Genomic DNA, 16,964 nt, shown 5'->3' on the forward strand with positions numbered 1-16,964 from the left:
ATGACTCAGCATTCCAAAACTCATGTCTGAAATTCAACCTTTTCACAGAGAAATGATTTTGATATGTTCCTTGCTCCCATCCCATATCTGAAACTTAACAAAAACAAACATCAACAAAAACAGAGGATCGTCAATGTTGCTTTTGGAATTTAAGTATTTTCTTGGAATACATTCTAGCAGAATTTTCTGAAAGAACAAGTCATAGCGTTGTGAGGGTTTTTTTTAGCAAATATATTTTTGGGAAATTCTTCTAAATCTTTGCTAAGTCATGTACATTACTAATGTGAGTTCCAGTGGACTTTGAATTAGACCTCTAAATGCAGATAGAAGAGAAAGAGCTTGTGAAAAGAAATGTCATCACTATAAGATGAATACTTTCTAAACAAGTAATTCTGCCAAACTAATAGTAGGGTGCTGATACTGATCATCTCATGAAATTATGGTTCATCCAGCTATTTTACTTGGTTTCAGCAGAATATACAAGCATTCATACGCACATTAGAATTTCCAGTTAATGCAAGTGATATATTTTTCAGATTTTTAGGGATCATTTCTAATTGAAAAGATTCCTTATCATGCTATACCATACTCTATTATTTAAGGCCACAAAATTGTGAAGCTCTCAAGGTAATTAAAAACTACTGAGGTACAAATTTAGTAAAAGCTCTCTAGAAAATGCAGTGCATATTTTTCTCATTTGTGCCTCTTTGAACCTTAGAAGTTGCAGCAGATGTGGAAAATCATGCGTAAAACAGCTAGTATTTCAGTGGAAGGAAATTCGCCGCTTATATGAAGCAATAGCCTAGACTGTAGAGTAACTGCTCCATATAGAAGTCCATTTTGAGTTTAAGGAGGTAAATGAAAGGCATGAAATGGAGCACATTTTGCCAACTCACACTGACGTGAGGTCCCAGCAGGCAGAGACTGTAGGCAGCAGAAATAATCTAAAGCAGTTCATAAAATGCTTAAACTCAAGGCCTAAATGTGTCCCGGAATCCGCATGAGGCAGAGAAATATGAGTTTTCAAAATTCTTTTCTTCTTTAACCCCCTTCCAAATGTTTGTACAAAAAAAAAAAATGTAATTTCACTTGTACTGCATTATTAAGCATTGATCTTCCTTAATAACATACAAAACAATATACCACCAAGTCATTTCTTGTGTGGTCAGCTTTCAGATAGAAAGTCCTGACATGTATTTATGCAGAAGTAATCGTTTATAAAACAATGATTTAATAAGAATGCATGTTAAAGCATTTTTTTAATGAAACTTGCTGAAAATGCAGTATATAAAGTAGTTAACAATTTGCAATATCTGATTTTCATGGTTCTCCTGATTTTCTGATGTGACTTCTATGAAGTTTTATCTATAATAACTGTTTATTTAATTTTATTTTTATTTCTTATGTCTAGCAAAATGCTTCAGCAGAGAAACAGAATCTTCACATGACCTCAAGAAAGGAAGAAAATCAGAGCATCCAGGAGTGCGATTCTCGAGATGTAAGCCAAGTTGACTTAGAAATCAGGTTTTAATCCAGATTGTATGAAAACATGATAACCTTAGATGATTAGCAATGTGCTTTATTTTTCCTAACCACACTGACACATATAACATAAGCCAGCTATCTTCTACTTTAAAGCACAGAGGAGCGAATTGTCCTTGTGGTCAATCCATGCAGGTATACTCTCTGGGTTTCTTTTAAAGATTACTTAAAAGGACTTGTAGAGCTTTTCAGGGAAGAAAAGCAGTGGGAAAAGATGTGATTTGTTCATGCAGCTCTGTAGTTGATGAGCTGCTGCAGCACAGCAAGATGCATAACATTGTTTATGCAACATTTCCAAAAATAGTTGGGTACAGTTGTCACAGATGCTACATTTAATTAGGAAAGAAAGGGGAAGAAAGGAAAAGAAAGGAAAATGAGAACTTTCAGGGAGACATTTAGCTTGAACACCAAGAGATGACAATATAATAGTGACAGTAGGTAAGCGCTACCAGTCTAGGCAAGCCACAAGCTTTATTCTTCTCATGACACATCTGACAGAAAGCTAAGTCTGCTGCTTTTAGCAAGTCAAAAATCTCATCCGTGCAGCATGGTGAGAGCTGGAACATAAATCCCAATTGCATTTACTATGACTGCAATTAGAACAATACAAATAAGACAAAACAGGAAGGAAAATAAAACAGAAAAATGAGAGAGAGAATTTATGCTCAGAGTATATTTTCAGTGAAGTAGTTGAAAAAATATTGCACTGCCATGACTAATTTGAAGGTGCAATATAAAAAATAGGGAAAAAAATAAGACAGTCGTAATGGTTCTTGAATGAACTACTGAGCACATTGCCTTCCTCCAAACACAACAAACTTCTGTAGAAGTAACTGGGTAGCTTGCTGATAGCAATCATACTAGCATATAGCAGCATGACGAAACGTTTGGAAAACAGATCTAGGTGATTGACCTACCCACTTTTTTGCTAGCACCCAACAAATTGTAAAAAGCTAGTATTATTACCCATTTATTGCAAGCATTAATAATTTATTCAATCATAATTGAGCTCCCCTCTGCCACAACCTCTAGAGGGGGCAGAGGGAAAGAAATTGCATATCCAGAAGAGTGCATAATTTGATGCTGCAGCTTTCTTTATATTTAAAGATGAAGAAAATGTCCCTACCTACTAAAATCTGAAGAAGGATATGAAAGAACAAGATTTAAAATTCTGAAGCTGGAGCTAACTCCAAATGGAGGTTGGTTACTGCTTGGGAAAATTAGGAAACATTTGATGGAATACAGTTTAGTTTAGGTAGACCTTTGCAGACTGTTTGTGGAAGGAGGTTCAATAATCTTTTTACTGAAGTGAATACTTTAAAACAGCAAAAAAAGAGAAATTAAAACATTGCTCAATGTGAGAAAGTGTCAAATTTCTATGTTAAACCATGAAAGACACAGAAAAGATGCACTTTTCCATGTAAGTGGGGGTTTAATTATTTTGACTTGGGGGAGAGGGTGTAATTTTTTTTGCTGCTACCAGCTAGTATATTTAGCCGTTTAGTCAGTATGGCTCAAATTAGTATTTTGAGAAAATGAGAAGAGAGAAAGCAGAGGAAGACTCCAACTGGAGTTAGAGGTCTTGAGGAGTTGAACTATTTGTCATGACTGAAGATAAATTAAACCTTAACCCTATTCCCTTTGTCCTTCTAAGTGCATTATAATTCACAGATAAAGAAAGTAGGCTGTATATCTAAACTCGATTAATAAGATTAAGATTTATATCATTTAATCTCTCAATAATTATTATATTTTAAGACCAATTCTATGTTCTGTGGGACTCACATTTCCATTACATTTTAAATCTTTGAGGTGTGTTAAATCTGTGTTTGACAAAATCTACTCTTTGTAGAAATAGCTGTAAAATTAGAGAAAGAATGCCATTGGGACATATAAATTCACTGTGCCTTGCTGGATAATACTCTTTATTGGAAAATTAAGCTAGAAATAGTTTTGTCAGTCTTGTCTTGCCCTTAATTGTGTAGCTATAAATTCATTTTCCAACTGAAAAATAGGTATACTATGTAATATTAATAGTTTTATTCTGTTCACATAAGAAGTAAGATTCACACTAATATGCAAAAAGCTGTCTGTGAAGTTTCACCATGCTGTGCTTCTAGTGTCTGTTGAAGGAATAGCCCTGAGAGATGAGTTACAAAATCAATTGTTAGGATAGCCACACCTGCAAGCAAGGAAACTGTAATCAGTGTGATATTTATCCGTAGTAGAAACAGATCTTGCAGTACAATTTTTAAAAGTCACAGGAAGAAATTAGTTTGTGACTTGAGCTTAGGAGAAAAAAGAGGGTTTATAATCTTCGGAAAAGAGGATGGGCCACTCTATAAGGATGGAGTGGACTATAAGGACTATAAGGGTGTTGCAAGGCTGTGCAGGGACAAAATTAGAAAGGCCAAAGCTCATCTGGAGCTCAAACTGGCTACTGCCATTAAAGATAACAAAAAATGTTTTTATAAATGCATCAACACAAAAAGGAGGTCTAAGGAGAATCTCCATCCTTTACTGGATGTGGGGGGAAACCTAGTTACAAGAGATGAGGAAAAGGCTGAGGTGCTTAATGCCTTCTTTGCCTCAGTCTTTAGCGGCAAGAGCAGTTGTTCCCTGGATACCCAGCACCCTGAGCTGGTGAAGGGGATGGGGAACAGAATGTGGCCCTCATAATACACCAGGAAATGGCTGGCGACCTGCTACAGCACTTGGATTTACACAGGTCAAAGCAGCCGGATGGGATCCTCCTGAGAGTACTGAGAGAACTGGCGGAGGAGCTGGCCAAGCCACTTTCCATCATTTATCATTTCCTAGCTGCCAGTTGACTGGGACCTCCCCTGATAGCCAGTCCTGGCTATCAGGGGAGGTCCCAGTCAACTGGCAGCTAGGAAATGTGACACCCATCTACAAGAAGGGCCGGAGGGTAGACCCGGGGAACTATACACCTGTTAGTTTGACCTCAGTGCCAGGGAAGCTCATGGAGCAGATTATCTTGAGTGTCATCATGCGGCACTTGCAGGGCAACCAGGCAATGAGGCCCAGTCAGCATGGGTTTATGAAAGGCAGGTCCTGCTTGAGGAATGTGATCTCCTTCTATGACAAAGTGACATGCTGGGTGGATGAGGAAAAGGCTGTGAAGGCTGTTCTTGGCTGCAAAGCCAAGAACATGGCACAAGTTCTCACGTACCATTTGTTAGAAAAAGAGATTGGGATGGGAAAAAGAAAAAAAGGGGAGCTCAAATGAATATGCTTAAAATTCAGATGTTGCTTAGAAACCTAATATTTCTACAATGTTTTCTCAGAGCTTTGCAAAGAGCCTCTAATTTTCTCTCTGGTAAAATAAATAAATAAATAAATAAATAAACGTGATTTTTGTCTTAGAAGAGTTACTGTAGTAAAGACTAACTAGAGAAGAACATGCAATATTTCAGTTTTTAAGACAAAAGATAAAGGGAAATGGCAAGTTGTTGGTCTCAAGCAATATTTCATGGTCTGTATGGCTAACCTTTACTGTAGGTGTTTAAAATTGGCAATTATGAACATATGTCAATTTTTCTTGTATGCATGTTCAATCTAATTAATATAGTATACATTGGAATGAATACAGAGGAAATGTTTTTTACAAATAGGACACAGACAGGACAAATGAAACGAGCTGATTTTTAGTTTAGACGCTGCCAACACCTTTGTTGTCATGAAATTTGACATGACTCGTCTTAGCCAGAAGTAGGTAGGATATCCTGTAGTGGAAATAATCCTGATTATTTCAAATCATCTTAAGTTTGTTCAAGACCATGAAATGGTAACTTCAGTTTTATTAAAAATAAAAATAAAAGCAAATAAAAATCTGTTAGATAATTATTATATTTGTTTCTTGGCCTCGCCTAGGTATGTTTTCCCTGTGACTGGCTCCTGAAAGTCTCTGTACAGAACCAGAGTTCTGCAGAGCTCTTTTCCGTGTGTCATTTCCCAAAAGCTCTTGTGTTTGTTTTTTTTTTTTTTTTTTTTTTTTCTCCCAAAGGCCAACTACTTGTATGTAAGAATGTACTTTGTCTCTTTTTCACATCAAATACTTCTAATGCATATCATTTCAAACCTTCTTTTTGTAGTGCTGAATCCAAACAAGAAATATAAAGTACTTCTTGGTTCTCTGTTCTCATCGTAGATTTCTTACTCTGTGCTCTTGTAGACTTCCCTGATAAATAAAAGCGGTAGTGCTTTTATTTACTGCCTTAATTTCCTGCAGTAAACAAACATTGCATGTTCATTAATCATTCAGTGACAAAAGACACTGAGTATTGGACCAAAACTTATACGTTTCTAAGCAACCACAGAGTTTACCTTCATTTTTCTCTGTCTGTTTCAATTGCAGAGCTTTGATCGCATTGTGCTTTCCCATCACTATCCCAAGGGAGTAATGACAGAGAAAAAAGAAATCACTACTGTAGCAAAACTTCAATTATAGAATTCTTGAAACGAGTTTAGTAAGTTTGTATGCTAAATGAAGACTATGCAGGTCATAAGAAGTTACATCAATTTATTTTAATCGTTCACTAAGTACATTGTGCACTAAAATAGGAGAGGGGTATGAAAAGCTGCACAACTGTATTATGAACACACATGAACACTCTTCATAAATACCATACACCGTATCTTCTAAACAATGTGGGTTAAAAAAGATTGAAATACGTATTTATTATAAATTCATGAACAGATCTTATAAAAGGTGTCCTAGAATAAAATGGAATCCTAACTTTCCTAATAAAATTATTTCCACAGAAGAATGGTATTTTAATAGAACATCATCTATTCTGAGTATATGCAAATTGTCAATGTTCAACTTCACAAATTGGAAAAGTTGTGTTATTATGAGAAAAAAAAAAAAAAGTAGGAGTAAAACTATAAAAATATCCATTCAGTTTCAGAAGAAATAAAACATGTCAAAGAAGTATTTACTTCATGTTGTAGAAAGCTAAAATCTTGTGACCCAAAAAATTCAGTCTGAGGTGCACAGAGTATAAAATTGTTATATGAACAAGTAGACCTTTAAGAGGCATGCAGCACATATGTCGTAGACCAATGAGCATATGTGGTTATTGACAGGGTAATAACAATTCAAACATCCAAGTAATTACAACATTTGATAGAATTTCTACTTCTTGTCTAATGAGGAAATATAGCCTTTTCTTATTTTTAACGCATATTATTTGTTTTGTTTTCTTTTCACTTTTAATTACCCTTAGTGGGAAAACTTAGCTACTTTTAGCCAAGTTTGTCTTTTAAAGGTTTCAGGTCATTTCAACCAATAATACAAAACATACAGAAAGATCTGGAAATATGAATTTATCTGAAGCTAGTTCTAGTGAGATATCTCATCTAAGTATAGTCGAAATTCAATGATGTTAAGCGTGTTTTCTTCCTGTGTAAATTATGCTGTTTAAAGCTAATCAGTACCATCCTAACTAAACAATTCCTCATGCTCCTTCTGCCTATATCCCAGATGGCACTTTGCTGATGGTAGTGACGGTAGGAATGATACAGCTGAGCATCACATTCATCATGTTTCTCAGCTGACCTGGCCACGGTATCTGGATTTCTTTGTATAGAACTAGCTGATGACTTTCTCTTTTCTCATGCTCTGCAAGCACATCCCACTTTAACACCTGCTGAAGCTAGCAGGGGGTATGGTGATGTGAAGGAATGCTGGAGCTGAAGTGTTTGGTTTGCTCAGTCTGTACATTAGTGATACCCTTTAGCAGTGGTAGAAATATTTACTTGATTTCCTGTCCACTTGTGGTAAGTGGCATATGAGCAACAAAAAGAATTCTTATTCGCTGTGTCGATACAGTAGGATACCCTTCCAGTTACATTGTTCAGCAGTTTGCAGATGAAATTGCATAGTTTAATAGCCTAGGGACATGCTGAATTTTAACAGGCTTTCAGAAAATTCTTTTTAAATGAAGATGCACACTTGGCTGATCCACCTTTATAATTTATACATCCAGCTGTGAACCTCTCCTGCTCAGCTGTACAATTCACTCGGTGAGCTGAATACCATCACTTCTGAAATTTTGCATACTTTACTGATCAAGCTGCGTATTTTATAACCAGAATTTCATATAAATTCACTTAGCTAATAAAATCGTGTAGTAAACTGATCAAGATGGAACAATATTCCCAGGCATATGCCCCACCCGAATTATCATATCTTGTTTAATCTCTCATATTGCTGTTGCAGATACTTTTTCCTGTTGCATACACAAAATGTATTGCTTAAGGCAGAATGCAGTTGTAGTTAGTGTTGTTCAGAATTCTCGCTGCTGTGTGTTAGAGCTTTTAATATTAAGTGTTCAAACATTAGGTTTTTCCTGATGTCTCATGATAAAAATACAGCATGTGTATTATAATGAATATGTGTCTTCAGAATAAGCCCATAATTATAAATCATTTGGCAGACATACTTGAAAAATCAGTGACAGCAATTTAATGTCAAGGCAAAGAATATTTCCACACATAAAATATAAAGATTGCTGTGTAATTGATTCATGAGTGAAATTCTGAGATCTGTCACTAATGGTTGTATACGACATATTAACTGTGACCATTTTTTATTAAAATAAAGCAATATAAGGGAATTGGTAGAAAAAAATAAAGAGAGAGAGAGAGAAAATGTCTCAGTAAGCTTCAAAGGAACGTATATTTCTTTTTTTGTTTCATTGCTCTTCGATGTATAAAATTATTTCAAGATTTAGCCCTAATTTACTTAATAATGATATACTTGAATAAGTACTGGTTACGATTACAAGCAATGAAAGTTTTCTTCCTGAATCTAGAAAGAGGCAATTGTTTCTGTGTGCACATGCTAGGGAAACTAGGATTAAATGTCCTTAATTGAAAAGTTTTCAGGTACTGAAGAAAATATATAGAGCAGAATCCCTCTTCATCCGATGAACCTCTGATGACAGTCATGATTAAAACTTTAATAAACATTGAATATAGCTGGATGAGGAAAACAACAAAATGGCTTCTTTCAGCTAGGTGATGTATGCACAACTGATATGCTGAAATCTTGATGCGAAGCATGGCAAAGTCACAGTATTTATCTAAAAAAAAAATAATAATAAATCTAAAATCTCATCTTCAGAAAATAGAAAACCACACTGACAACATTTCAACAATTTTCCTTTCTGAAAGCAATTACTGTTTGGTTTGTGCTAGTTTCTACCACATCGAACTATTATTCTATAATACTGTAATTAAGAGTTACACCTCAAATGTGATGGAAAGAGATGTGCAGATGGGACAGCAAACAAACAAAATCTTCATAATATTCAGCATACAGAAAACTAACCCTCCCACCCCCTCCCCCCCCCCCCCCCCCCTCCCCAAAAAAAAAGTATTGTTGTTATTATTATTTTAATCTATATATCACTCATGGCTGTAAAAGATATTCTCATAACTTGGTTTATTATTTTCTAATTTGTTTGAGGTGGACTTTATATGCAGTAGAGATTGTGTATGTATTTATATTTGTGTTTGTGTATGCATACAGGTATATATCTGCCTGTGTGTATATATACACACACAGGCATGTGTGTGAATATGTGTGATGGTGTATGGGATATCTGTTAGGCTGTTTTTAACTCAGTTTATGGTTGTGATGGGAGATGCTATCTCAACTTTTGGAACTCAAGACTTCAAACTGAGAGACGGGGCTTACACAGCTCATTCATAGTGACTGGTTACAGTCCTGGCTATTGTGCTGCTGTTGACAGATGGTGTATTGAAGGTTATTACGATGCTCAATCTGTAATGAATTTGTTAATAATATGCAAGTTTTCACACTGATGAAGAATCAACAATTAATGTTTTGTATTTTAACAACAGAAAGATATAGTACTTGCTTAACTTAGAAAACCATTTCAGTCTACTGTCTTTCCAACAGTGATCCATACAGCGGATTACTCAAAAGGAAAACACTTGTGAGTGGAAAAATGTGAGATACTAGAAACATGAATCTCCTCTTCTTGTTTCCTACCAAGAAAGTCCTTGTTACCTGGCCTATGAAAAGAATCCAAAGGATTAGTCATTAGAAAGCATTCTTTTTAACATTAGTGGTTTGGTTTTTGTTTGTTTGTTTTGTTTGTTTGTTTGTTTGTTTTTTGGGGGGGGCGTAAAGCAATCTTTATTTCTTTATGTCTTAAATGTTTTTCCTCCCCTATTTTTAATAATTTCATCAGTTTTTCTATATCCTATGTATAGGATATAGATTTCCTATATCCTATGTACTGTCTTGGTGAAATAAGTTACCTGATAATTTTTAGTATATACAGTTAGAGTGAATTGTGGATTAGAAAAGGACTGTATATTTCCTTGGTGTTATTTATGTGCTTTTACACAGACTGAACTGTTGTTCCTTTTTTGACCTGCAACATCTTTTACCCTCAGACTGTTCACCTGCAAGTCTTTGAAACCTGCACATTTTTCTAAATGTGACTAAGCTGAAAATGTTTTTATCTAGCTCACTAGTAAATATAGCAAATACGTGTTTTGCCAAGACCACGCATATAAAATTTTGAAATGAAAAATTTTGAAATGAAATGAAAATTTTGAAAACTTACTAAGACTTTCTACTCTGTCATCTCACTCTTTAACCTTTATCTAGAATATAAGCTACCTGTTAGTATTTTATTTTATAAAAGGAGTAGGTGCTTTATTAAGATATTTTATCAATATTACCTGATTATTCCCTGTTCGGCAATGTTCATCCTGCTGTTATTAGCTGTTGTGTATAGTGGGGAAAAATATGAAAAAGTACCGCCACCATAAATCACTTCGAATGCATCATCTCCAAGGCTCGCTTTAGTAGCTTAAACTTGACTAAAAACACCCTGAAGTACTGTGAAGTCTTTGGCAAAAACAGTCTCTTCACAAGGTTTTGGGAGTGAGGCATCTAATTCCCCTCCAAGTAGTTTTCTTAATAATACGTTTCATGTTCATATTCACACCTGTTTGTAGATCAACTTCGTTAGAGGCAAGGGACTATCAGAATTTCTCAAGTGAAAAAGCATAATGAATTTTCCTCCCCCTTGTCAATCTCTTACTTTTTAATTAACTTCAATCTAATGTCATTTGTACTGAAAGGATATTTATACAATTTCTTGATATTTAATTTGCATGATAGGGTATTTATTTTCAGTGTTCTCTGCTGAATGAGATAATTTTTATCCTGCTGTGATTTACACTGCTATAGGATGAATTCAGACTTTCCCTTTTTCTGAAGAAAAACTGTCCAAGTAAAAAGCCTTGAAAAACATATCATGTAGAGACTTTTTTGTCTTGATGACTTTATTTTTTATTTTTTTAAGTTTCACTATATTTGATTGGATAAATTTTTATTACCAAGTATAAAATTTCCAATCTGAGCATTGCACATCGGAACTGTGTTCTAAAAATTGCAATTTTAAAGGAATGACCAAAAATTATCCATATTTTACTGTATTTCACATTTTAATTTCTTCACCTATAGTGTCATTAATCCCAGTCCTGAACGACTTGAATATAATTTCAGCAGAATTTTCAGCACTAGTAAGACTTAATTCTTATAATGAAGATTTACCTAAAACTTATAATTCTCTTTGGTTTGCAATCTACTGTGTAATTCTTCAAGCTTTTTATTTATATTGTTCAAATCCTTTTTCCCTCATATTAAAAAGCATATTGGCAAAGAAAATGACATTCTGGCTGGAATAAAACAGTGATGAATCTGACAAGCCTTTCTATACCTTAAGAGTTCTCTGACTTCCCCATTCAATAAGCTCAATGTGTGATGTACGCAAGAGATGCAGCAGTTCAGACAAAAGAACAGTAATAGAGGAGTCCTGAAGTCTAATGCTCTTGTTCAGTTCTTGGTTACTTTTTCCTCACTTACAATAGAAAATTGTAATTACTAACCTGTTTTAAGGGATCACTGTGGAATAAACTTCACTACTGATGAGATTTAAACACGAGGAAAAAGCTATCTAAGCGTTAAATTACTAAACCTTTACAGCCACATAAGACTATGTAGAGATCATAGGAGAAAGGGATTCACTTGGCTATGATAACTTTTTGTTCTGTTTCATCTACTAGGCTACAAACAAACAACAACAACAACAAAACCCACTGTGAATGTTCTAAGAAAACACAATTTTAGGAAAAAATCCAAAGTAATTATCTGTGACATCTGTATTGACAGGTTGGCAAGACATGTTTGGGGAATCGCAATAATTCAACATCTCGTTTGAAGACAGCTGAAACAGAGAGAAGCTTTCAGGTATTCTGTTTCCGAGAAGTTCTTGTGTTTGTATTAAAAGGTCTTGTAAAGCATACAGTTACTTGTAGTGTATATGCACATTCTACTCCAATGCTTTTGAGATAGATTTGTTTGCTCAGTTCACAGACTTTAACTCTGACAGATTTCCATTCATTTGTTCAAAATGGCTCCTGGCTATTAACAGTTTGCAAAACTATTTAATACTTGAAGAACTGAACTAGCTTAGTAATCAACTGACATTTCAATAATGTGATGTCCACAACACTGGGAAGGGGGGAGGAGGTGGACGTTATCAAAACACTGCTACATCTGCAATTATGTCAAGATGTACTCAGAAATCTTACCAATGCAAAAGTCTTATGTGAGTTGTACTCTTGTGCTCTTCATTTGATAGACCAAGGGGGAGGAAAAAAAAAAAAAATCTTATGATTATAGTGCAGCATCAGATTGGTATTGTCAAAAATTGTATTCTTCATTGTCAAAAATTAAGTATACTTTCTTAGTAGAGATCAGAATTCTTCTCTAGACACTAACAAAGAATATCATGTTCTGTTGTGTTTGATATATCAATTTAACAGAAATACAGCTTTGTGCAAAATTGTTATTGATTTTAAATGTCCTGTTTTATTTGCTTATCTGTGTTCATTTTGCATGTGCAATGCTTACACTGATGCTATTTTCACCTTCAGCAGAAGTTGCACAGCCCTCCGTGGACTAAACCTGAAGATAAAAAATCATCTGAGAGAAATGAGAAAAAAAATGAAGAATCAGTTAGTACAAAAGAAAGAAAAATTTAAATGCTACTAATATACATGTAATAATGCTCATTACTTGCTTTCATGTTCATATTATTTTTAGTCCAGAGGCATGAATAGTACCAGGTTTATAAAGCATGCATTTTTCACTATTTTATGAATGTTTGTAAATTAGTCTAGAATAGACCAATTAGTACCTTTCAGCAATAATCCAAAATGGATATTTGAAGAAATGCTTTGTAATACAGTCCAGGTTTTGAACTATTATTCTACTTGATTAGTAATTGCATATTATAAATTAGTTTCTTTGTAAAAAGAAATTACCATTCTCAAGTATTTTCTCAGTCTGTTCTATTTCATGTACATTTATGGCAAGTTAGGTTTTAGATCAAGAATAAAAGGGTAGCTAAAAAAAAATCTGTGTAAACATAGATAAAATACAATGCAGCTCGTAAGAGCAACTGTAAAAATGGGACAGTAGGGCTCCATGTATATTTAACTTTACAGTAATACCATTGCAAATCTGCTAACTTAAACAATAAAAAGTGTTTGGTTGTTTTTTTCCTTTCCTTTTTTTTTTTTTTTTTCCCTCTACCTGCTATCACAATTAGTCCTATTTTGAGAACTGAACTGTTGGCAGAAATGAAGAGTTAAAGGGATGGAGATAGGAAGAGTCATGGCATTTAGGATCCAAGCAAAAATTTTGCAGGTGGACCCAAGTAAAAATTTCTTAGCTTGGGTACCCATCCTGGAACTTCAGTTCCATCTCTTATAGTCGGGCTGACCTCTGCAATATAAATATACTTTAAATGGTGAAAACACATTTTGACCACTGTAGGTGGAATTTTGATCACTACAGCAAAGATGAGCATTTTGGTTAGCGTGTGCTCTGTGACTTTTATGATTCTTCCAGTTTCTTATGGGCAACATACTCTATTACAATGAGTTTGAAAGCAGAAAGGAAAGGAAAAGGAAGAAAAGCAAGGTAGAATGCCGTCTTTGTGTACACATCGCTGTTGATCTAATTTAGGAATTCGTGTGTCTCATATGATTGAGATGAAAATCTTTCAAGAACTAGTGCCTTAGGAACAATTCACTGTCTGATGCAGTGCTTTTGTGCTTTCCTCTTGCATGAGGTGTTTTAAAAAGCTGTAACTTGTAAACTCCCAGCTCGCTCTTACAACACACAGCAGTGAATTACAACTGTTACTGGATTGAAAGCAGTTTGCTTATATTAGCTTGCTTTTCCTTGCTTTTGAATCAGTTCAAAAAGTAAATAGACAATGTTTCATTCAGTTTAGTGGTATTCTCTGTCCTGGTTTTAGCTGTTTAGATTTTATCTGTCTTTGAACAGCCTCATCCAAAAGCTGTCCGTTCCTCTCCAGTGTGAAACGCATTTCACTCCGACATTTTGCATGTGTTCCTCTACTCAGAAGTGGATATTGCAGAGCGGTAGGTTCTTCTGCCTGGAGAAATCTCAACAATTTTGAAAAGAAAAGAAACTTGTGAGCTGATTAAATAATGGCAAAGTCACACTATTATCAAAGAAAAGATTATCCATGTAAAGTGTCGAAAAAATGAAATCCTGGCCACAAAGATAATCAGATCAGAGATGCTTGTTTTCACAATTGATCCTGACCAGCATCATCAAATCCCACCTATCAAATATAATATGATTTTGTTGCAGGTGGTCTGGGCCTCATAGCAGTCATTTGCTGCATTTCAGTTAAAGCTACAACATATCTGGCTGAAGATAGTCTTCTGTTTTTCAAAATTTCTTGTAAACAAGAGAATTGCGATCCCATTGTATCTACAGCCAGCATCTAATTCCTAGTTCATTGTCAAAACCAGAACCTCTTTGTGTATGGCACACATTAATTGAAATACGTGAGGTATGGACTGAAAAGGCCATTAAAACTGTTTCAGACATCCATCTAGAAAGGGCATAAATCTTCAAGTGTATGTCCCAGACGAATGAGGTAAGCTGTGCCACTTGGCATTCATTTTAATTTTCTGAAGAATTCAGCATTGCTGGTGGCACAGCTACTATTATTATGGCTGCATATTGCTCCTGTGCCAAGAGACAGCTTGGGGTTGGTGACTACAACATGAAAAAGCACACCTTATAAATCAACAGCAATCTAGCTTTTTTATTTTTGTATGCATGTATGCTTTGAGTTTTGTACTTTTTTTTTTTTCTAAGCGATGGTGAAGATAGATGAGAGAAAGCCAAATATATATCAAATATCTATCAAATATACATAGGTGGATATCCTTGCTTATCTTTATACCAGTCGTTTTTAGAATAATTGACATAGTGATTCTGAATTAAGAAAAATAATGAAGGATAAATAGATTTTCTTATCCGTGTATGGTATATCTAGTAAATTTCCTTGGTATTTTTTAAGTTGGGCTATTCTGAATGTTCTAGTCTTTCACTGAGAGGGTGGGACACATCTAAACTGATGTCCTTCATGGTTATATGCATATACAGAGAGAGAACTACAATGCAAAAAGATAAACATCTTAGTTGGAGAGGAAACTTCTGTTCAGTTTACAGGTGGGGAAAAAAGGTTTTGAAAAGACATCAGAATGTATGAGAATTTCTGTGGAGAAAGGAGATTTTGAAAAATCTTTGAAAAGGGAAAAAACAAACAAACAAATAATAAAAAAAAAAAAAAAAAAACACAACTCACAATAATGCTTTCTTGTTTTAAAATTGCTTGTAACCAGAAAAAAAGTGTATATGTTTTCCCTCAGTGGATCAATAACCATTCTTTCATTCCAGCCACGAGTATGAGTAGTTTCACATCCCAGCACTGGGATGAAAATAAACAGACCTTACTGTTTCCTCTGATTTGTGGCTACTCAATGTTACCAAAAACATGCTCATAAAGGAACTTGATTTTATACAATTTAAGTTACGGTCCTGCTTACTTGGTCTCTCTAGAATACTCTAAAACTCTTTTTATGATCAGATTTGCAGAGAACCATGTGGCTGAGCCTACTTCCCTACGAGGACCCACCAAACCACAGAGTGGCACATCTTAAAATGTTTTGTAATGCCACGCAGTTGCTTGGCAACCAGGTCATGGACCATATCTTTCTCTTTGCAAATAAGGGTTATGTATAAGACTTTTTCTATTAGATATTCCCCAGTCTAACAGTTAAAAGCAATTTCCAGCATCAGAGCAGGCCATTTTAAACTTCTATTTCAATTTTGCTTTTGCATAATAGACTTCACCTTTTAATTAATTTCTCTTTCTATCAGTCTGTATGTATTTGTAAACATATACGTGCATATACTTATTCACATAAATTTAGGTATAAATATGCATATATATATATACACAATTATGGGTGAGCATGTATGTACACTTAAAAATCCAGAGAACAACGATTCCTGACAAGGTATTACTTAACATGATAAAATTGGTAACTAAGAGGTGCTCTATTGACCAAAAAGACAAAGATCACAGTAAGGCCTGTATACAAGAATAGAGCACTAAACACATTCTGCTAATTTTCATGTTAAAAAAAGAAATACAAAAATGTTTAAGCCTATTTCTGTTTAAAATAGGTCATTTTCTTCAGTAGTTCATGGTATATCATTTTGTTAGGGTGAGCATACGTACTTCATGACACTTGATTTCTCTTTTAGTCATTAAAAAGCATAAAAATAAATCTTAGTGCTTCTCTGCTTAAGGAACAAGGAATTTCCATTTCATTGTTGACTTTGATAGTGAATGTTATATAGAGAGGGCATTTTTCTTCATTTATCCGATAATCTATGAAGTCTGTAATTTTTTTCAGTAATAATGGGCTATGGAAAGCCAGAAATTATAATGGCAGTCCACTTCAGATGCGTGTGTTACAATGCGGTCAGAAAGATTGACCATTCTATTTAAACAAGAACTTATTTGAATATGAACAGGAAGAGGCTCTCAGTGAGTCTTAGAAAATTAAACTTAAGATACATCAAGTTTTGTGATTCTGCCTGACCTTGTGGCTTGGGGGAAAGCTGCCTCACTTCTGTAAGTATTTCAGTAAGAATGATACAATACACTACTTACTATAATGTGGATATATTGTTATAGGATTAAATTGCTTACTTTCCTGTTTTCATGATTATGAATACCAGATTAAAAGATGTTATATAAACATAGAAAATAGTAGCATCCTTTAATTGCTTGCTTATTTAAAGAATAAATAAATCAATGAACTTATTAAAGTTCTTAAATTAAAATAAATGGATTTCTGGAAAATTCTTGAAACTGTTATAGTAGAAAGAAATGCATATTTTAGTTATCTTTCTTCCATTGTATGTATTTTGAGTGTTCTTTTTT

General features: G+C 34.5%; 1 protein-coding gene across 9 annotated transcripts in view; it reads left to right on the top strand.

Annotated features, from left to right (window-relative positions):
- The window catches only part of LUZP2 (leucine zipper protein 2), a 245,354-nt gene extending 232,172 nt beyond the window's left edge, over window positions 1-13,182 (top strand). For 6 of the 9 annotated variants that reach the window (XM_038179472.2, XM_038179469.2, XM_038179468.2 and 3 more), the window contains 3 exons: window positions 1,412-1,498; window positions 11,786-11,863; window positions 12,553-13,182. In XM_038179472.2, the coding sequence (XP_038035400.1) occupies window positions 1,412-1,498; window positions 11,786-11,863; window positions 12,553-12,660 (273 nt within the window). In that variant the 3' untranslated portion in view covers window positions 12,661-13,182. The remainder of the gene's footprint in view (window positions 1-1,411; window positions 1,499-11,785; window positions 11,864-12,552) is intronic. The other 3 variants (XM_072039155.1, XM_072039157.1, XM_072039158.1) reach the window with 3 other exon arrangements.
- Window positions 13,183-16,964: the final 3,782 nt, after the last annotated feature.

This window comes from Anas platyrhynchos, chromosome 5, assembly GCF_047663525.1.
Source record: "Anas platyrhynchos isolate ZD024472 breed Pekin duck chromosome 5, IASCAAS_PekinDuck_T2T, whole genome shotgun sequence".
In the NCBI taxonomy this organism is placed as follows: Eukaryota; Metazoa; Chordata; class Aves; order Anseriformes; family Anatidae; genus Anas; species Anas platyrhynchos.